This window comes from Panthera onca, chromosome E2 (assembly GCF_046562875.1).
Source record: "Panthera onca isolate mPanOnc1 chromosome E2, mPanOnc1 haplotype 2, whole genome shotgun sequence".
Taxonomy (NCBI): domain Eukaryota; kingdom Metazoa; phylum Chordata; class Mammalia; order Carnivora; family Felidae; genus Panthera; species Panthera onca.
In genome coordinates this window covers 13,919,967-13,941,390 of record NC_138353.1, presented here as the reverse complement: position 1 = coordinate 13,941,390, position 21,424 = coordinate 13,919,967, and the positions used below count along the sequence as shown (strand labels likewise).

The 21,424-nt window shown below is 52.0% G+C and overlaps 1 protein-coding gene and 1 long non-coding RNA gene across 6 annotated transcripts; one reads left to right on the top strand and one right to left on the bottom strand.

Annotated features, from left to right (window-relative positions):
* Positions 1 to 510: 510 nt before the first annotated feature.
* Positions 511 to 18,618, bottom strand: COQ8B (coenzyme Q8B). Of its 3 annotated transcripts, none has more exons than XM_060649794.3 (15): positions 18,541 to 18,618; positions 18,015 to 18,119; positions 17,744 to 17,863; positions 17,541 to 17,607; positions 15,663 to 15,740; positions 12,001 to 12,123; positions 11,769 to 11,854; positions 9,709 to 9,849; positions 9,539 to 9,620; positions 8,775 to 8,868; positions 7,309 to 7,450; positions 7,030 to 7,137; positions 4,510 to 4,575; positions 1,767 to 1,853; positions 511 to 1,353 (listed from the first exon to the last, which is right to left on the bottom strand). In XM_060649794.3, the coding sequence occupies exons 2-15, from the start codon at positions 18,114 to 18,116 to the stop codon at positions 1,072 to 1,074; spliced, it is 1,578 nt and encodes a 525-aa protein (XP_060505777.2). In that variant the 5' UTR covers positions 18,117 to 18,119; positions 18,541 to 18,618; the 3' UTR covers positions 511 to 1,071. The 3 variants fall into 3 exon arrangements, with proteins under 3 accessions (XP_060505777.2, XP_078294540.1, XP_078294539.1); XM_078438414.2 differs by having other exon boundaries at positions 18,537 to 18,612; XM_078438413.1 differs by lacking the exons at positions 511 to 1,353; positions 1,767 to 1,853 and adding an exon at positions 5,981 to 6,144.
* Positions 15,673 to 21,351, top strand: LOC132690578 (uncharacterized). Of its 3 annotated transcripts, none has more exons than XR_013552353.2 (3): positions 15,673 to 15,759; positions 20,110 to 20,190; positions 21,217 to 21,351. It is a non-coding gene; the product is annotated as an uncharacterized LOC132690578 (long non-coding RNA). The 3 variants fall into 3 exon arrangements; XR_013552352.1 differs by lacking the exon at positions 15,673 to 15,759 and adding an exon at positions 17,797 to 17,884; XR_009615439.2 differs by lacking the exon at positions 15,673 to 15,759 and adding an exon at positions 18,584 to 18,673.
* The last annotated feature ends 73 nt before the right edge of the window (positions 21,352 to 21,424 follow it).

The following is a 21,424-nucleotide window of genomic DNA, read 5'->3' as shown; positions in this document are numbered from 1 at the left end:
GGGGAGGGGGAATGAACAGACCCCGGCATCCTGGTGCGGGAGCCCTTCGGCTTTGGGGGCGGGGGCGCGGGGCTGGGACCTGGGCGCGGTTCTGGCCGCCACTGCACCCCAGCTCCCACTCAATCCTGTGGGTTTGGCAAAGCAGCTGGCAGGGGCATTACGGCCCATTAGCAAAAGCGAGGTTGCTGGGAGCCGAGGGGAGGGAGCGAGGGGCCTGGGAGGTGGCCGGGGCGGGGGGGGGGGGGGGGGGGGGCGGGGAGGACGTGGACGGGGAGGGCTGGCCTTCTCAGCTGCCTTGGCCTTTTCGAGCAGGTGGTCAGCACGTGCGGGAGGGGGGGGGGCGGGCAAGTGGGAGGGAATGGGTAGAAGGAGGTTCCCGGCAACAGATGGCCCAGGCAGGGCTGGGGCTTTCAGACCAGAGGATGGGAGGGGGCTGGCCATCTGCACCTGGAGGCTGGCTGAGAGCTCCTCCCCACCCCCACCGCCACCCAGCGCAGAGAAAAGAGCCGGGAAAGGGAGAGCCACTTTTATTCTGACTGAAGTTTCAAACACCCTCCCTTACCCCCTCCCCAACACACAGAAAGGATAGAGCCCGGGAGAACGCAGCTGGTGGAGGGGTGAGGGCAGCAAAGGTGAGGGCTGCCTCCACCAGCCACCGCTCCTCCCCTTTCACTGGCCAGATCGGTGAGAGACCTGACCCAGAGGTGTGGGGCTCCCCATCTAGATGAGTCTGGATCTGCATGACTGGGTGCAGAGGGCCTAAGGCTCTTAAACGTTGGCAAAAATAAATTAATCCCTGGCGTAGAGTTCCTGGGTGCCCACACGGGAGTGGGAAGATCAGGATATGGGGGTGTGAAGTTGGGAGTTCCCTAGCTGGAGGTTTCCCCAGCCCCAAGGAAGGGAGCTAGGCAAGACGGGGAAATCAGACCGGATGGTCCCCAGGCTTGCAGGGGAATGGAAAGGAGGCATCACAGCAGTGGATGGCCTGCTTTGGGGCCAGAATCACAGGATGGAGGCCATCTAAAGGGTCTGACCCCAAGTCCCTTCTGGTCAGGAGGCTGCAGGCAGAGGCTAGGCCTGGCGACTGGCCCAATAGCGGTGGTAGGTATCCTGGAAGAGGTCCCGGCAGGCGATGTGGGCGCGGAGGCGGGCGCAGGCCAGGAAGGCCCCTGCCAGCTTGCGGTGCAGGGCATAGGTCTCCTCCGGCGGTGGGCGCAGCCGGTGCTGCAGCAGCACAGGGATGAGGCCCTGCACTCGGCGGGCAGTGTCACCTGCCCCAAAGTCGTAGGGGCCCTGGGTGGCGAAGGGCTCCCCCAGGATCATCACTGCCTCCACATGGGCATCCGAGAATGCCTATGGACGGGGAAAGCAAGAGACCCGCAGTGTGGCATACAGCCCCCCACTTAACCCATCTCCCTCATAGTCTCAAGTATAAACACAAGCCCCCTACTCCCTGAGGAGTGTTAAGTATCTGCCACTCCTTCCAGAACCTCTAGGCCTCCCCCAAATGGCTCTTTACTTCCTCTCAGAGCCTCCAATAGAAAAGTAGCCCTCAGTCCCTAGAACAGAGAAACAGCCTCCATTTCCCCACCCCCCGTACCCACTAGCAGTCCCCCACTCCCTCCTTCTAGAATAGATAAATGGGGCGCGTTTCCCCAGGGTTTCTGTGTAGCCAAGTAGCCCTCATTCCCCTACTCCTCCCCAGAGCCCCCCCAGTACAGATAAGCAGCTCCCAACCCACCCCCACCCCCCAAGTGTTTCCCAACCTTGGTTTCAAAGCCTGTGAGGAATTTGAGGTCCCGGGATTTCTGCAGGACCCGGTCTCTGTCTCCATTGGCTGCTGCCATCACCACCTGGGAAACGGGTGTTCATCAGAAAGTCAAAGGCCAAGGGAGTGGAGTTCAAGGAGGGCTCTTGAAAACTGGAGATGAACCAGCTAGAAGCCTGGCCCTCCCTGTACCCACCTGCATTCTCGTCTACTTAAGCCCTCTCCCCTAGAAGCTGCTCTCTCCTCACCTTGCCCCTATCTATATCTCCCTCAAGACCGTTCCAGAACCTGGGGGTGGGGGTGGTCAGGGGTTCTACCCACCTGGCCTGGAACATAGTGCCTGCCTGGAAATTACCACAGTGAAACAGCCAGAGGGAAGTAAATGTCAAGTGCTATTTGTGGGTCCACACACTCAACTGGACAAGGATGTGACCATGACCCAGACCTGCATGTGAGGTTGCCATGGGGCCATCTCTGTCATTGCCTAGTTGTCTGTCTCCTACAGGGGCTTGGAGCCCCAAGAGAACGGGGATCCCGGTTGTGCTTAGTCCCATGTGGCACAAGGTCTGGCATTCAGGAGATCCTTGGTGAACCTTTGTTTGGCAAATTAGTGTGCGGAGCTAGGCACCTCGCCAGACGTGAGTGCACGTGGGGAGAGCAGGGGTTGAGGGCGCGGACAGACAGAATCCAGAGCCAGCCTGCTTGGGCTCCATCCCAGCTACTTGCTGGCTGAGAGACTCCGGGCAAGTCGCTTTGCTCTGGGGCCTCCACTTTCTCATCTGTCAAGTGGGGATGATGAAAGTGTCTTCCTCATGGGTGGCTGCAGGGACAAAGGAGGTGGGATCTGTGGGGTGCTTAGCACTGAGCCTGCCTGTAGAAAGAGCCATAACCATGATGAGCTACCATTATTAAGAGGTGCATGTGAAGGTCCCTACTTCACAGAAAAGGACAAAGGCTGACTGGGGGAATAGCAAGGCGAGGAGTGGAAATCTGAACCACTTTCTCGGGAGGAAGGGGAATATGGAATTAAATGTGGCAGTTCTAGTCTGTCTCAGTCCCCCCTGCCCGAGCCTGTCTGGCCATCTGTCAGGCCTGTGGTCCTCAGGGACTGGTGTGACAGGGCTTTTTTAAACTGGAAAAGGCTGGAGAGACTGGAGGAGAGCCTTGCCAATAGCCCTGGGGGAGAATGGGGGGACACACAAGACGTCCCAACTACACAGAGAGAGGCCTCAGCTTTGTGCCTCCAGTGGCCTTGAGAGAGGGCCCAAGGGGCCTGTGTGTATGTGTGTGTGTGTGGGGGGGGGATTACCAGCCCCTCCTTCCTGTCCTTATGTCACCAGTGGCCCCATCATCCTCTAGTCCCCAAGCCAGAGCCCTGGGCCTTGTCCTTTCTTCCCTGTCCTGGGCTCCCAGCCCCCAGTCTCCCAGGCTACCTGCTATTCTGAGGGAGTTTTCTAATTCTCTGTACTTCCCTGCTCAAATCCCTTCCATGGGTCCCCACGGTACCTGGATTAAAGTTCAAGCTGCAAAGCATGGCTTTTCAGACCCAGAGTGATTTGGCCTCAGAGCTGGCTCCTACTCTGTCCTAACCTGCTGGCCCAGTCAGAAATGAACATCCTTTTGGTCCTCTAGGACTTTCTATTGAAAGTGTGGTCCTGTACCAGTAAGCTTTGACATCACCTGAGAGTGTGTTAGAAATGCAGCATCTTATGTCTGACTCCAGACCACAATTTGCATTTAATAGGATCATGCTGGTCGTGGGGACTGTGGGGTTCTCATATACACTAAAGTTTGAGAAGCGCTGCTCTAACGGGAATATCCCTTCTCTCCTCTTGGCCTTTTTATGTTATCAGTCTGGAATACCCTCTTTGCCTCTTCCTGACTGGCCTCCTCATCCTTCAGGTTTCTTCTCTGAGGCCTTCTCCTCCAGGAAGCTCTCCCTGACCCCCTAGGCTGGCCCAGCCTCCCCCTCTGGGGTCCTACAGTCTCCCGTGCTTCCCCATTCCAGCCCTGACCACTCTGGGTCCTTACTGTCTGTTCCCTCCTGGTCTGTGAGCTCTGTGAAGGTGGACAGTAGGTTGGATTGGTTGCTGTTGTCCGTGGGCCCAGAAGAGGGCTGGGTACAGGGGGAATTGTCAGAGAATATTTGGATTGATGAGTAAATGAATAGAAGACCCAGGTCAAATGGCTAATCTCAACAAATAAATGAGATGCCTTGGAGGCAACGAGACGCCACCAGTAAGTGGGTGGGAAGGCCGGGCAGCAGAAGTGAGGAAACGCTTCCTGAGGAGAGCTGTGCCCCCCGCCCCCACAAGCAGCCTGCCAGGGAGGTATCTGAGTATAAGGCTGAACACTAAGGCCTGGGACAGCCTGGGGTGTGGGGAGGTGGCAGGATGGCCACTGTGGGCCTCTTAGAAGGGAGCTGGTCAGGGTTTGGGAGCCCGGGCTCTGGACCTAGGCTCCCTGAGTCTGGATCCCTAACTTCTTTGAGCTCCAGTAACTTCCTCTGTAAAGTGAGACTAAAAATGGTCCCGCCCCCACACACTATGGTTTAGATCAGGTGTCACATGTATAGCACCTAAAGCAGTGCCTGACATCATATTAAGGGCTTGGTATTTGTTAACTGTTACTATTACTTTTGATTTCTTAACTCCAGACATGATACTGCTCCTTCTCCCCCTCACCTCAGTAGTGGGCTTAAGGCTTGGCCCTTCAAAGACCCCAGAGTTGGGGGGACTCACCTCGATGTAATGGTCTGTGAATTCAGTCCCAAATTCCCGGCTTGCACCAAAGTCCAGCAGGGTCACCTGGGAATGGGAGATGGTAAAAGGGATGCTGGGAGTCCACCCCCCACCCCCACTGTCCATGGTGGGGGGTGGGGCACCCGGGTCCCTTCCCACACCCTGCCTCTCCTCTCAAGAGTCCCGGCCTGGCTGCCTCCCTGGGTTCCTGGCTTTGGGCCCACACTTCCCATCCACCCCTGCATAAAACCTGAAGGGACATGGCTTTTATATTTCTGGTCCTACTTATTTTTATAATAACAGGTTTTAGGCATAGAAAGAAATCTAAAGAATAAAATACGTAGAAAAGTGAAATGAACACCCACAAATCCCACCACCCGGTTTAAAATATTAAATACCTCCCACGGCCCCCAGCCTGTCCTGTCCCCATCCTCTCCTCCAGGGCCACCACTTTCCTAAAGTTATTATTACTAAATTATCATTTCCTGAAATTCCCATGTGTGAATTTCTATATTCTCTACATATTCGGGCATGTGTGAGCAATAAATAGTAATGCTTTGTGTGTTTTAAAACTTCCTTCCTACTGGGGGCACCTGGGTGGCTCAGTCGGTTAAGCGTCCAACTCTTGGTTTTGGCTCAGGTTATGATCTCACAGTTTGTGAGTTCGAGGCCTGTGTCCAGCTCTGCACTGTCAGTGCAGAGCCTGCTTGGGATTCTCTCTCTCTCTCTGCCTCTCCCCTTCTCGCTCTTTCTCTCAAAATAAATAAATCAACATTTAAGAAAACTTCATACAAAGGGCATTTATGATAGGTGTCCTGCAGCTTATTCTTTGTGCCCAGCATGGTTTTGCAATTTATCCCCGTTGCTATGTGCAGCTCGAGCTCATTCATTTTTTTCACTACTGTGTAAGGACTTCGTTGTGTGAATCTATCACAAGGCGTTTAGCTGGCTGATGGACACCATGGTTACTTCTGGGTCTGGCTATTAAAAACAGTGCCCCGTGGACACATGTGTAAGAGTTTCTTTAGGGCAGCAGGGTTCACACTATTGATCACAACCCACAGTAAGAAATACAGATCATACTGGACACCAGTGCCCATGCACACACAAATATAAGGTCAAACAAAAGCATCCTGAAATACTCTGGATCCCTCCCATCTGCGACACACTGATATTCTCTACTCTATGGCTTTAAAACAAAAAATGCTGTTAGGGGCACCTGGGTGGCTCAGCATCCAATTCTTGATTTCAGCTCAGGTCATGATCTCACAGTTGTAGGATCAAGCCCTATGTTGGGCTCTACACTGGGCGTGGAGCCTGCTTGCAATTTTCTCTTTCCCCCCTCTCTGCCTCTCCCCCACTTGTTCTCTCTCTCTTCACTCTCTCTCTCTCTCTCTCTCAAAAAATAAAAATAAAAAAAGATGTTGAGACCCAGTAAACTGATGTCAGGACTCCTATCACACCCCCTTACCTGCAGTTAGAAAAATACTTCCAAGCAGTTTGAGCCTAGGAGGGATACAGGGTATCTGTGCACTTGGGGGGGAAGGAGGTGTCAGGGGACTGAGGCTGGAGACTCAGTGGGGCCACATCACACTCAGCAGAAGGCTCAGACTTGATCTTGAGGCGGCTGGCGAGCTGCAGAAGGGACAGCTTGGCCAGATTTGTTTTTAGAAAGATCCCTCTGGGGACAGAATGGGTACAGACGACTTTGGAAAGCCATCTGGCAGCCAGGCACGCTAAGTCTTTCAGTCCAGACCCTCGGCCACCCTGTGTCCCCTGCTAGGAACACTCTTCGCTGCTCTTCAGGTGGCCTTCCCCTTCTCATCCTTCTGGTGTCAGCTTGAATGGCACTGCCTTTGAGAAAACTTCCTTGACCTGGCCTACGCCGTGCTGAGTCAGCCACTTTCCCTGGCTTCCCCCAGCCCCCTGTGCTTCCCCTTCACTGCCACTCTGGCCCACATTTCCCCATCGTGGTACTGACTACTCAGTCATCAATGTCTGGTCACGGGTCCCTCCGCTGTTCTGGGAACTCTGAGAAGGGCAAGGATCAGAGTTGTCTTGGCATCACTGTCAAGAGGCAGTAGACGCTTGGCGCGTTCTAAGTGAATGACAAGCGTGGCAATGATGAACAGCCTTCCGTAAGCGGTGCCACTAGGCAACCACTGCCTCTCGGAGATTCCGTTTCCCAGCAGCCCTTGCACCTAGACAGGCTGTGTGACCAGTTCTTATCAATGGAATGGTATAGGGAATGATGGGCCACGTCTGGCCAAAGCAGTTAGGCAGGGCGCTACCCTCTTAACTTCTCTTTCCCCTTTCACTGGAAGGAGAGCATGGCAAGGCCTAAGGGCATGGCACAATCACAGAAGGGAAGGTGCCTGGGTCCCTGAACCACCGTGCGGAGGACGGCCACTCCAGCCTGTTATGTGGGTAATAACTACTATTGTGTTGAGATACTGAAATGATCGGGAACTATGTGTTACAGCAGCTCATGGACCCTGATACACATCCTAGGGAACCAACCTGGTGGCTGGAGGCATCGTACAGGAAGTTGGCCCAATTGGGGTCCGTCTGCATGAATCGGAATTCAAACAGCTCCCGCAGACACAGCCTCAGGAGCTGGAAGCAGATCTGGAGTGGGGAGGAGTAACAGACATCACAGAGTCGGCCCCTGTAAAGCTCTTTCTGACCGGAGAGGGAGGACTACGTGTCTAGCCAGCCCTGCCAGCACTGACCTGGGGCAGTGCCCTCCCTACTGTCCCGGGGCAGTGCCCTCCCTACTGTCCCCTCAAGACCACATACCTGGTTCCGGATGTCCTGGCTTAAGCCCTGGCACTGGTCCAGGGGGACCCCTCCAGCCAGTTCCATGCCCAGCACCCGCGTTGTGCACAGCTCCTCAATCACAGCTGGCACTCGGAAGAAAGGGTCACCTGCCAACAACTGCCTGGGACAGAAGGGAAGGGACGGGACTTCATAATCGACTGAGGTAAGTGTGTCAACGTAAGATTTGGGAGGCAAAGATTATGAGCAAGACTTGTGCTTGGGACCAGTGGGAGGGCTGGGCAGGGGGTGGTTCAGGGGGGCAAGGAGGTCGTGAAGGCCAGGGGAATGATGTGGGTTTTATTCTAAGGGTACTGAGAAGGGGGCTTCCAGATCTCACAGACGAGTGCTCTCACCCAGCCCACTTCATCCTGTCCTCTTCAAGGCCCCACTTTGACACTTGTATTTTTGTCCCTGTTATAAAATCTCCGGTATTTGAGCCACTCCTGCTGGGCTGATTAAAGCACAATCCCCTTTTTCCTTCACTCCCCTATGAGGAGGATGCTGTCCCAAGCATGCAGATTTCAGCCACCCAGGCTGCTAAGGGCTGACCTGGGACTGAATCCCACATCCGAGCCCAGGGCCCATGCCCCTAGTCACTGTCTTCTACTGCCCCTTCTCTTGCTCCGTATCTACAGACCTTGGCTCAATAAACCCGTGGGCCATGCTGTGGAGGGTCTCACCGAATGTATTTTAACTGCTGCACATCACGATGCTTCTAAGATACCACCACATGGTTCCCCGTAGCTGGTTCATTGATTTTCGCTGCTGTGTGATATTCCGCTGATGGATTATGCCTTCATTTATTTATCTACCCTGCTAGATGAACTTCATAGATTTGGGTTGTGACCACTTTGGGGCTATTGCTGCTCTGAGCATTCTGGAAAAGGCTGATGGTATACACCAGCCCAAGGGGCCCTGGAGCATTTATTTAGCAAGGAGGGCAATTACGGGGTTGTATGGGAATATTGAGCCTTGATGATGCCAAACTGAATGCTTATCTCAATTTCTCTCCCTGCCCACGGTATGTAAGGGTTGGCCTGGAGCCCTGTCCTCTCTCACCAGCATCACTGTCAGACTGCTTATTCTTTGTCCAGTGGAATGACGGTATCTCGTGGCATGACTAAGTGCCTGTCGACAAGTCCTTCTTCCTCCTGACTCCACGTGGTTATGTGTCCCATTCGACAGATGAGAAAAGCGACAGAGAGAGGAAGTGGCGTGCCCAAGCTCCCAGAGGACCCAGGGGGTAAATCAAGGCAGGGGTGAGGGAGAGATGGATGAGCAAGTGAAGAGAATAAAGAGTTTGCAGGTCCCACCCCAGGGTTCCAGCTGCCAGCGGCTGGGGGGTGGGGATATCCATTTCCCTCTCCTCCTGGGAGGGAAGCAAGGGGTCCCGGGGCTGGGGGGGGAGGGTGGGGGGCGGCAGGGACGCAGGGGGCTCAGCTCACCTGAAGTTCTGGGCACAAGCCGCCTCACGGCGGTAGTCACACTCCCAGGCCAGCTCCTGCTGCAAGGCCTGCAGGCTTTGCTCAGCAAACAGGCCTGAGGGGGCAGCCGTGTCAGCCAGGGCAGGCCGCGGCCTGTCCCCGCCATGACAGCCACCACCAGGCTTCCACTCAGGGACCTTTTCTCTCGCTGTCCGTTTGTCTCTCGAAGCCCCTCATACCTTCTGCTCCATCCCTTTTACCACGTCGTCTGTCCACACACCTGCCGTCTGGCCCTCACACGGGCCTCTTCTGCAGTCTCTCCTGGGGCCTCTCCCACAGGCTTGTGTACCAGTCCCCAGGCATCTCTTCTATGGTCACACACACCACCTACTCTCTCTTTTTCATAGCCTCTCACACCGTTCTCACGGCCTCGAAATCTTGTGTCCAGGACTCTCTCTCTCTCTCTCTCTCTCACACACACACACACACACACACACACACACACGCACGCGCGCAAGAGGTCCTGCTTCTGTGGCTCTTTTCCAGACCTCCAGTCCCTCTCTGGGCACCCTGTGTGTCTGTTTCTTTCAGCATAGGCTTCTGTCTCTGGTTGTGTCAGAATCTCTAAGTTCGTCGTCTTCTCACACACTCAGGTTCTCTGGGCTCTCCCTGCCTTGGTGTCCCTTCTGTCTCAAACGCGTGGACTTACACATTCGCCCACACTCACACCCTGCCCCGAGCCCCACTCTCTCCCCGCCGCAGCCAGGGCTGGAGCACCGCCTCACCCTCAGGCAGGGCCACACTCATCTTCAGCACTGCCAGCAGGTTCTGGATATCACTCTGGATGCTCTGGGCAACGCCTGGGTACTGCGAGCAGGAGCAGGGAGGGACGGAGAGCGGGAGTCACTCCTCCGGGACAGCGGGGTGCCCACCCCTGCCCTGCCTGTCTCCTCACCTGGATCTTCACGGCCACCTCTGTCCCATCCCTCAGCATGCCCTGGTGCACCTGCCCGATAGAGGCAGCAGCAAAGGGCACCTCCTCCAAAGAGGCCACCTTGGCCTGCCAGTCCCTGCCCAGCTCCTCTTCGAGAACTCTCTGGGGACAGTGGCCAAAAGAAACAACCAGCATCACTGTTGTGGGCAAAGGAGTTCACTCCGTGCTGAGCGCTTTATGTGTTAATAATCCCGTTCACCCCATGCTGGCCTCTAGGCTAAGCTCCTGGCTACTACCCAACTTTACAGATGAGGAAACCGAGGCTAAGTCTTTTGGCAAAGGTGACAAGCCAGGTGCTGGCAGACCGAGAGACCCGGCCTGAACCTGTACTCCTGAGGCCATGTGGGCTATTGTGGGGATTGCTATTATGTAAAGTCAAGACTGATAATAATCCTTCATTATACTCCTATATTGTATCATTAACTCAAGGTTAATGTGATAAAGAAGAAGGGGCGCCTGGATGGCTCAGTCGGTTGAGTGTCGGACTTCGGCTCAGGTCATGATCTCATGGCTTGTGAGTTCGAGCCCCATGTTGGGCTGTGTGCCGACAGCTCAGAGCCTGGAGCCTGCTTCAGATTCTGTGTCTTCCTCTCTCTCTGCCCTTCCCCTGCTTGCACTCTGTCTCTCTCAAAGATAAAAGAAAAACATAACGTGACAAAGAACTAAGGGGCACCTGGGTGGCTCAGACGGTTAAGCATCTGACTCTTGGTTTCGGCTCAGATCAGGATCTCACGGTTTGTGAGTTTGAGCCCTGCATAGGAGGGGAGGCTGTCAGTGCGGAGCCTGCTTGGGATCCTCTCTCTCTCTCTCTACCCCTCCCCAGCTTGTGCTCTCTTCTCTCTCTCTCAAAAATAAATAAACAGGGGCACCTGGGTGGCTCAGTCGGTAAGCGGCCAACTTCGGCTCAGGTCGTGATCCTGCAATTCCTGGGTTCGAGCTCTACATCAGGCTCTGTGCTGACAGCTCGATTCTGTGTCTCCCTCTCTCTGCCCCTCTCCCACTTATGCTCTGTCTCTCTCTCAAAAATAAATAAAACCTTAAAGGGGCACCTGGGTGGCTTAGTTGGCTGAGCATCCTACTTCGGATCTTGCAGTTCATGAGTTCGAGCCCTGTGTCAGGCTCTACGGACAGCTCCGAGCCCGGAGCCTGCTTCGGATTCTGTGTCTCCCTCTCTCTCTGCCCTTCCCCTACTCATGCTCTGTCTCTCTCTCTCAACAATAAATAAACATTAAAAAAAATTTTTTTTAATTAAAAAAATGAAAATAATAATAAATAAACTTAAAGAAAAAAAAAAAGAGCTAAAATTTACAGAGGGCTTCCTGTGAGCCGGGTCCTATCCAGAGTGGCTCGGAGAGGGGCAGTAATACCCAGGGTCACGTGGTGAGTGAGCAGAACAGAGATCAGAAGGAAGGGAGGCAGCTGGATCCAGATTCCACACCCTTAGCCAGTTATTAGAAGAACAGCTCGTGTCTTGGGCACTTACTCAGTGCCAGGCACTGTGCCAACCTATTTACAGACATGATCGCCTTTAATTAAAAAACCAGTACTAATAACAGTTAGAACTGGCATGTCACTTACCGTGTGCCAGGGGCCCTTTCTAAGTGCTTTACCTATACTGATTTATGTAACCCTATGATGTGGGTGTTGCCATCACCACCGCCATTTCACAGATGAGGTAACTGAGGCACAGAGAGGTCAGGCCACATGTCTGAGATCACACAGGCAGTACATGGCAGAGCCAGGATTTGAACTCACAAAGTCTGGCCCCCAACCACGGCACATCCCTGCCTCTTTAGGAGCCGTGACAGAGCCTTGAGCCTGCCAGGGACTGGACCAAGCGCCCTGCACCACTCTCTCATTTAGTCATCTCAGCGATCCTCTGAGACGTGTTTTAGTGGTCCCCGTTTTACAGACAGAGAAACTGAGGCTCAGAGTCAGTCAGGGAGTAGAGCCATGAAGCCAGGAGGGTCAGGCGGGTGGAGCATGCCTCCCTCACCAGCCCTCCCCGACCGGGCACTCACCAGCATCTGCCAGCGGGGCATGAAGTCGGCGCTCTGGCGGACCCGCTCGAAGATGCGCTGAAGCTGGGGGCTGATGAAGCTGTTGTCTTGGGAGACAGGGGGACAAGGGGAAGCAGTGAGGGAGGAGGCGAGGGAGGGGCCCCCGTGGGAGTATCTGAAGTTGGTGCTTGTTGGTGTGTTGGGGTGGGGGAGACGTGAGGTCAAGGGTCAGGAGTTGAGGCTCACGCTGTACCCTGGATGCTGAGCATTTGGCCAACCTTGAGGGCGGCCCCCCGAACTGTACACAAGGTCTGCACGATCCGCTCGGCATTGGCCTCTGACAGGAAGGGACTGGAGCCTGGCCGGGTGCCGCTCTCTGTGGGGCAGAGAATAATCATTTGTGTCACAAGCACAAAAATAATCATTGTAGCACTACTGCATAATCCCCAGAATGGCTAAAATGAAAAAGGCCATGCCAAGTGTTGGCAGGGACGAGGAGCAGCCTAAACACCCACACTGCTGACGAGAGTCATTGCACGGGCCCTCTGGGAAGTTTCCAGTAGAGCATACACCTATACCTGGTGTAACTTCTCTCCTGGGTATGTACCCAAGACAAATGCATGTGTGCGTCCGGAGAGTCCTAGAAGGTTCCCAAAGAGCACTCCTCAGAACAGTCCCCCACCGGAAACAAGCCAAGCGACAGTCCATTGCATGAGCAAAGGCATGTTGGAAACAATCACAAAGTGACTCCTACGGCATTGAATGAACAGCCTGCGTCAACTCACAGTGACCCAGAGGCATCCCTCCAACAGAACGTTGAGCCAAAGCGGCCAGACACATGTGAGAATACATTGTCTGATTCCGTTGGTGTAAAAAGCAAAAACAGTCAAAAGTAATCTTGGGGGTCAGAAGCCAAGAGGGTGGTTTCCCCTGGAAGGAGAAGTGGCCAAGAGCGGGCAGATAGGAGCTTCCAGAGAATGAGAGGAAGTGATTCTCGAAGTGTGGTTCTAGAAACCCTGAGGGCCCCTGAGACACTTCAAGGAGGCTCTGTGAGATCAAAACTACTTTCATAATGATATTAATGTTATTTGCCCCTTTTTATTCTCATTCTCCCATAAGTGTTCGGTGGAGTTTTCCAGAACCTCCATGACCTGTGATGATGCCATTTTTTTTTGGTAATTTTTTTTTTTTTAACATTTATTTATTTTTGAGACAGAGAGAGAGACAGCATGAACAGGGGAGGGTCAGAGAAAAAGAGGGAGACACAGAATCTGAAACAGGCTCCAGGCTCTGAGCTGTCAGCACAGAGCCCGATGTAGGGCTCGAACTCACGGGCTGTGAGATCATGACCTGAGCTGGATCATGACTGAGCCACCCAGGCGCCCCAATGCCATTTTTTTTTTAAGAGAGAGAGAGAGAGAGCACAAGCAGGAGAGAGGGGCAGAGGGAGAGAGAGAGAGAGAGAGAGAGAGAGAGAGAGAGAGAGAATCTCAAGGAGGCTCCACACATAATGTGGAGCCTGATGCGTGTGGAGCCTGACACGGGGCTCAATCTCACGACTGTGAGATCATGACCCGAGCTGAAATCAAGAGTTGGACGCTTAATTTGCTGAGCCACCCAGGAGCCCCGATGCCATTGTTCTGACAGCTGATGGAATGTGTGTGTGTATTCTTGTGTTTTAAAATGTTCTGTTTTAATCTCTAATGCAGTAAATACCCATAAATACAACGCAAAAATATAATCCATAAAAGGGTCTTTGGGGTCCTCATTCTATTTTTTTAACAGATTGAGATATAATTCACCAACCGTGCAATTCACCTCTTTAAGGTATACAGTTCAATGGCTTCTAATATATTCAGAGCTGTACAACTATTACCACAAGCAATTTTGGAACACTTTCACACTCCAAAGAGAAACCCCATACCTATTAGCAGTCACCGCCCGCCCCCCCCCGCCCCCCCCCGGCATTTCTCCCAACCGCCTCCCTCTGAGCCCCTGGAAACCATCAATTTGCTGTCTCTATGGATTTACTTATTCTGTACATTTCATATGGATGGACTCACACAATATGTGATCTGTTGTGTCTGGCTTCTTTCACTTAAGATAGTTTTAAGATTCATTCACATCGTAGCATGGATCAGTACTTCATTCCTTTTTACAGTCGAATCGTATCCCATTGTATGAATATAACACATTTTGTTTATCTATTCCTAAATTGTAAGGGTGTGCAGACTCCTGAGACCAAAAAGTTTGAGAACTGCTGCCTTAGGGTTCCTTGCTCTGCGGAAGCAGATGTATCCACTTGGTGAAAATGAACCAAGCTTCGCGCTTAGGATACGTGCACAGCTCCACATAGAAATTATACGATTACTCAATAAAGCATTTATTTATTCATTTTTTAAAATTAATGTTTATTTATTTTGAAGGAGAGAGAGAGACAGACCGTGAGCAGGGGAGGGGCAGAGAGACAGGGACACACAGAATCCGAAGCAGGCTCCGGGCTCTGAGCTGTCAGCACAAAGCCCGAGGCAGGGCTCGAACTCACAAGCTGTGAGATCATAGCTTAAGCTGAAGCCAGACGCTCAACCAACTGAGCCACCCAGGCACCCCAATAAAGCATATATTAAGCTTTTATTTATTTGATAAAAAAATGTACTGAGCTCTTTCCCTAGCTAGGGCTTGCCCTGTGCCAGGCAGAATTCCAAGTGTGTCTGTAGATTCTCTGGCTCAGTCCCCACAATTAGCCCAGGAAGTAAGAACTACCAATGCCTTGGGGCGCCTGGGTGGCTCAGTCAGTTAAGCGTCCAACCTCAGCTCAGGTCATGATCTTATGGTTCATGGGTTCAAGCCCTGCATCAGGCTCTGTGCTGACAGCTTAGAGTCTGGAGCCTGCTTTGGATTCTCTGTCTCCCTCTCTCTCTCTCTCTGCCCCTTCCCCACTCTTGCATGCTCTCTCTCTTTCTCTCTCCCCACCCCCCACCCCTCTCTCTCACAAATGAAAAATAAACATTAAGGAAAAAAAAAAAACCAGACAACTACCAATGCCTTCATTTTCAAGGTGAGGAAGCAAGACATTCAGAGAGGTACAGTGCCTGGCCCTGGGTCACACAGCACAGAAGTGGCAGAACAGCGTGTAGACTCAGTATGGCCTTACCTAAAGCCTAATCCTCCACTCATACACGACTTTTTATTTTGAAAAAAATCCAAATGAACAGAAAAGTTGCACACACAGTATAATGGACACCTGCACACCCGATTCAAACTTTTCACGTTCTGCCTCACCTGCATAATTTATCTGTGTGTGTGTGTGTGTGTGTGTGTGTGTGTGTGTGTGTGCCCAAACACTCAGTTTTGCAGACCATTTACATGTAGCTGCACTCAACCTGTGCTAAAAGTAAGGATATTCCCCTACACAATCACAGTGCCATAATCACACCTAAGAAAATGAACACTAATTCTCTAATATCTCTAATACCCCTATTCAGATTTTCCCATTTGTCCCCAAAAGTCTTCGATAGTAACTTTTCTCAAACTGACATGCAATTATGGGTCACACATTTCATTTGTCAGTTACTGTGGCCTTAGTCCCTTTTTAATCCAGAATATCTACCCCCATTTTTGTTTCCAGACATTGATTTGTTGGTGGGATCTTAGCCACCAGGGCTAATTTCAACACCTCTCTTTCTATCTCTGTTGACCACAGACCCCCCAACACTCCTATTTTTCTCACATGATATACTTCTCCCCATCATGACCCTGAAAGCGTCTTCACAATGACCCGAAGAGGTGGGTACATCATCATCATTGACATCATCCATTGTCCAGAGGAGGAAACCGGGGCTCAGAGAGGTGAAGCCACTTGTGCCAGGTCACACAGCAAGGTCAAGGTCTGAACCAGGCAGTTGGCTCACTCACCTGATGGTAGATGTCCTCCTGGCAGGGACTTCTTGGCCACCTCAGCCAGCACTCCCAATCCCAGGCCGACAGCCAGTCCTGGGGAGTAAGAGAGAAGGTTGGGTACCTGCTTGCCCCGGGCTTCTCCCCCGATCCCCTGTCTGTGCTCAGCCTCTCCCTAAGCAAGCTGTCTCCCAGCTTTCTGTTGGCAACTCTTTGTCTGTCTTTGTCCCCAACTCAGTCTCTTACCTACTCTCTCCCTGCCTGGGGTTCCCTTCAAGGTACAGCTGCCTCTTTCCCTACCCCTCTCTCCATGTCTATCTACGGGGTCAGCAGTTCTCACCCCTAGCTGCACATCTCAGTCACATGAGGAGTTTTGGCAAATACAATGCCCATTATCATGGCCTGAGATGATCCTTGGAATTCATGTATGTGTGTGTGTGTGTGTGTGTGTATATATATATATATATATATATATATATACACACACACATATATAGTTTAAAAATGCTTTATTTATTTTTGAGAGAGGCAGAGAGACAGAGTGCAAGTGGAGGAGGGGCAAAAAAGAGGGAGACAGAGAATCCAAAGCAGGCTCCAGGTTCCCAGCTGTCAGCTCAGAGCCTGATGCGGGGCTCAAACTCACAAACCATGCGATCGTGACCTGAGCTGAACACCTGAGCTGACACCTAACTGACTGAGCCACCCAGGTGCCCTCATATATATTTTTTAAGCATCCTGGATGATTCTAGTGTGCAGCCAAGAGTAAGAAGGCCCCCAAATGATCCCCCTGAGTCTCTCTGTCTTCCTATGATCCCGTTTCTCTGTCCACACTTCATCTTCTTCGTGCCTCTCCTTGTCTAAGTTGGTTTTTCTCCATCTCTCCCCCTCCACATGTACCTCCACATGGTACATTTGTTTTGGCCTCTTTCTCTCTGTCCCTCCTTTTGATGTTATCTCTCAGCCTTTGATTTCCTCTGCCTCCTCTGTCTCCTTGTCCCTAAAGGCATCTTGAGTCTATCTGCCTCTTGCACTATCCCCATTTCTGTAAATAATTGCAACTGGCATTTTCTGAGCACTTGCTACCTGCCAGGAACCATTCCTAGCACCTTATATGCATTGCCTCATCTTGTCCTCACACCTGCGTGAGATAAGTTTCACAGAAAAACTTCCATTTTACAGAAAAGGAAATCGAGTCTCAGAGAAGTTAAGTAACCCGTCCAGAGTCACAAAGCAAGGGTGTAGCAGAATCAACCCCTTGAACCTTGAGCCTGAAATCAAAGCTCTAACCAGTGCATTTGACTCCCTCTTTAGACTGTGAATCAGTATCTTTAAAACTTGAACCATCATCCATACTAAAGAAGACACCTGCATTATAACAGTAGATATGTATACATACATACACATATATGGTATGTATATAGATACATGATACATATGTAATATAAATGTATGTTATATATACAATATATGTAATGTTTCATGAAACGAAAATTTCCTTTACATGTGCACCCACATATTCCATTCTATTCTTTTGGATGCTGACTGCAATCCATTGAATTATTTCATGCAGATCGTGACCTGAAGTTTGAACAATCCTGCTGTGTAACATAGGGTCAAGTCACTTCTCTTCCCTCAGCCTCCATTTCCTCATCTACAGAATGGAAACTAACACTCATCACTTCTGTGCAGAGATCGAGTGCACATGGAGCCTTGCACATTCAAGCTCTCAATAAATGTTACCTTCCTTTCTATTTCTCTTAGTTTTGCAAGCGTTTGCCTTCCTTCTCTTTCCATCTCGTACTCCTCTTCCTGTCTCTGATTCACCCTCTCCCTTACTTCATTCTATAAATGTGGCCTCCTCTGTTCTAGGTCACAATTTCCCACAGTCACACCTACCCCCAAAGTTGGCCAAGCGGCTGATGCGGGAAGCGGGCACCTTGCGTTCTCGAGAGCGGTCGCTCAGCTGGGAAATGGGGAGAAAGTCTGAGGGTGGGAAGGTGCCCAGGGAGTCCAACCAACCTGCCGCCATACCCTTCCCCAAGCTTGGGAGGCCAGCTGCCTTCAAGGGGTGTTGCTGGGTAGGTGGGAGACAATGATACCTGGGGCCGGGGTGTCTTCCTGATACGAGTCTCCCGTGCCCTGCGAATGTCCTCCTCACCCAGGCCTCTGCTAGGCCCATCCTTATGGAACATTTGGGCCCAAGAACCCCCACATGGCCCCTGCAAGAAAAGTGGATATTGGTAAGGAGTGGAGGACACGGGATCCTGGCCCTTTTGGACCCCTCCCTGTTATTTTACCCCCTAAGGCTTCCCTCAGCCTCTTCCGCCTAGGAACATTTCCCCCCCCCCCCCCCCGCCCCCAGTCTCTTACCCACCAGTGGGGCCCAGGCCCCAGGGCCCCACAAGGCAGACCAACAGTCCGGCCCAGTTGACCACAAGTCCCCCGCAGTAAGCCCCCCACCTCCAGCCGCATCGCCTGGGGGAGAACAGGAGGGATTATTCGGGTAGGAGTTGGCACTGCCCTCCTTGCTTTGCCTTGTCTTTGCCAAGCCTTCACATTCCTCTGTGTCCACCCTAATAGTCCCTCCCACCCACCAAAGATTTCCTCTCCTGTCAATAATTCCCCGAATTTCTCCTGGTTCCCTCTCTGGTTGCTAGGAACCCATAGCTCTTCCTGCGCACCTCCGAAAACCCACTTTCGCCCTGTCCCACTCCCCGCCGTTGCTAGGGTCCTCCCCGGTTGCTAGACACCCACAGATCCTCCAGGGCTACCTCTCCACTCCTCTGAGCCCCCCTCTTGCTAGGCACCGCCTTCCTCTCTGTTGCTAGGCACTCACAATTCCTGCCCCCCACCCCCGTCCATTACTGGGCACCTCCCCCCGTTGCTAAGCACCCACTGTTCCTTGGATCCGGGTCCACTACGCGCCGGGGCCTCTTGCGCTTCCGGGAATCTCCGCACGCCCGCCCACTCCGGCCAGCTAGCCAATGGCGGAGCAGCAACTCACTGACTGGCACGTAGAACACCCCGCTGTGCGTGAGGGGCGGGGCCTAAGGGTGGGCGTTGGGGCCTGCTGGGTATTGTCGCTGCACCGCAGGAACGCGCACGTGCCATTTCGTGCTCTTCCGCTCACCTGAGTGCTGTGTGCTTGGCAGACCTTTCTCTTCCCCACACCGTCTTTTTTGCAAACATCCTTTACAAACTCCGCATCTCTGCTCTGCACGAACATCTTGCCAATGTCCCTTCTTATTTTTGCCCCTAGCAGGCTGGATGTCTCCTTTGAACACGTCTTCCCAGCAAACATTTCCCTTGCCCTGGGAGCCCCTCCACTTTGCCTCTGCTTCAAACACCCACAACCTGGCACCCAGCCTCTTCCTTTGCACAGATAAACCCCATGCCTTGCTTGCCAACTGTCTCTCTCTCATACTCTCAACTCTCCTGTGTACATAAACCCGCTCATGCTCAGCCCCTTGCACACTGGGCCCCTGTTCTCTCATACACCCTGCTCTCTTCACTCCCCGCCCACCTGCGGGATGGTGTGAGTGGGGGCCCTCTGTTTCCTGTAGGCCTGACATTTCCCAGAACACACTCAGCCAAGATTCCCAGTGCTGAGTCAGGAGCCCTGGCATCCCAGAAAACCAGCTTCCAGTCCATCTGGGTGTGTGTTGGGGGGTGGGGTTGGGGATACAGGCAGGCTTAAAGCCTGTCCCCCCCCCAACAGGCTGACTCACCCCTCCTCACAGTCTGGAATAGAAGCAGCTGGCTGGGGCATCTCTCTCACGGCTGGGAGAAGGAGCGATGTGCCTCTTCCCTCTCAGAACCCTCCCCTCCCACTCTCTAACCCCTCTTGTCGGGAATCAGACCTCCCTGTCTCTGTGCCTGTGCTATGTGAGCCCTCTTTCTGGACTTCATCTTCCCAGCCTATATGATTTGTTAGGGGGATCCTGCTATGATTTTTCACTGGTCTGTGAAGAGATGACTCATTTTAGAGCCCTGGGCCTGTGCCCGATGCCCCACCCCCAGATGACTCATTTTCAAGACAAAACACCCCCATCACCTTCCAGACGTAAGGGTCTGACTCAGGAGCTGGGTGACAGCTCACCCTTGGGGGCAAAAATATATAAAAAGCACCTATGACAATAGCCACAGGACTGTGGCTGATAGTGTGAAGTCCGGTGCCACATGGTTCACATTTATGGGGTCATATCAAATAGCCTGGCGGTGACCAGCAAAGACCAGCTAGAGGCTGGCCGATTTCTCAGCCTCAGGGTTCCATCTGTCAAATGGGGCTGTAGCATCCTCTCTTGCTCTGTGTTAGTGAGAGAAAGAGACGCAGTGAAATAGCGTCTGTAATGAGGTTGGCACAGGACCTGGTACGGAACAAAAGCTCTATACATGAGAGAAACTTCTTATGGAAAAGTCATTCTTTCCAAAATTTCTATTAAACACTTATCATGTACTTTTCTAGGGGCCACAAAAGGAAGAGTCCAGGAAAAACTATTTGCCCTCTGGGTGCTGGCTTCCAATGAGGGGACAATAAACAAAATAAGTAAGTATATTTAGTAAGGTGATACGTGTTAAGGAGAAAAATAAACCAGGGAAGGGAGGCAGGGAGTGGAGAGAAAATTTTGAATTTAAACAGGGTGGTCAGGGAAGACCTCGCTAAGGAGGTAGCTGAGGAGGTAGCATTTGAACAAAGACCTGAAAGAGGTGTGGGAGGGAGCTATCGGAATATGTGAGGGAAGAACATTCCAGGAAGAGAGAACAACCAGTGCAAAGGCCCCGTGGTGGAAAATATCTCAGTGAAATAGCAAAGAGGCTGATGGGCATAGTGAGTGAGGGGGAAAGACAGAGGAGAGCCGGTCTGGGATGTAACCAGAGCCGGATCACTTAGGGCATCGTGAGGCACAGTAAAGACTACAGCTTTTTTTTTTTTTTTTTTTTTTTTTTTTTTCAACGTTTTTTATTTATTTTTGGGACAGAGAGAGACAGAGCATGAACGGGGGAGGGGCAGAGAGAGAGAGGGAGACACAGAATCGGAAACAGGCTCCAGGCTCCGAGCCATCAGCCCAGAGCCTGACGCGGGGCTCGAACTCACGGACCGCGAGATCGTGACCTGGCTGAAGTCGGACGCTTAACCGACTGCGCCACCCAGGCGCCCCAAGACTACAGCTTTTACCCTAAGTGGGATAGGGAGGGTTCTGAGCAGAGGAAGATATGATCTGATTTAGAGGAAATACTCAACTTCTGGCTCTTTCTCCAACACCCACAGCCTTAAACAAGTTATATTGCCCTGTAGGCAACCAAAGTCCAGGCTTTAGGTTAAGTAGGCCTGAATTCAAATCTACACAACTTAGATGTGTGATCTTGGACTCACTACTTTGTCTTTCTGTGCCTCTGTTCTCCTGTTTGTGCAAGGGAAAATGATGATCCCTACCTCACAGGAGTTGGGGTATAAACTGGCAGGTACAGCATCTGGCACAAAGCAAGCGTACAAATGTAAATGTTGTTATAAATAAGTAAAAATTCCCATAACAGTCTTGCGAGAAAACTATTAACGCTAACCTTTTTACAGATGAGAAAACTGAGGCTCTGAGGAGACAAGACTGTGGGGAAAGATCATCCCAAAAGTGACTGTTGGAGCCAGGATTTGAAAACAGGCATCCTCGCTTTGCCTTTACATAAATTCTTTCGCTGCTCTGGTTCTTAATTTCCCTGTTGTTCAAAAATGCTTGGCTCTTGTGGCATTGAACACACGTTTTCGAAAACAATAAAATGGTATT

Coding starts and splice junctions, on each gene's coding strand:
- COQ8B (XM_060649794.3), bottom strand. CDS start 18,116: ATGCGGCTGGAGGTGGGGGGCTTACTGCGGGGGACTTGTGGTCAACTG. Junction 4,576..7,029: donor ACGATGCCTCCAGCCACCAG/GTTGGTTCCCTA, acceptor TCCCATTCCCAG/GTGACCCTGCTGGACTTTGG. Junction 1,854..4,509: donor TCACAGACCATTACATCGAG/GTGAGTCCCCCC, acceptor CCCGTTTCCCAG/GTGGTGATGGCAGCAGCCAA.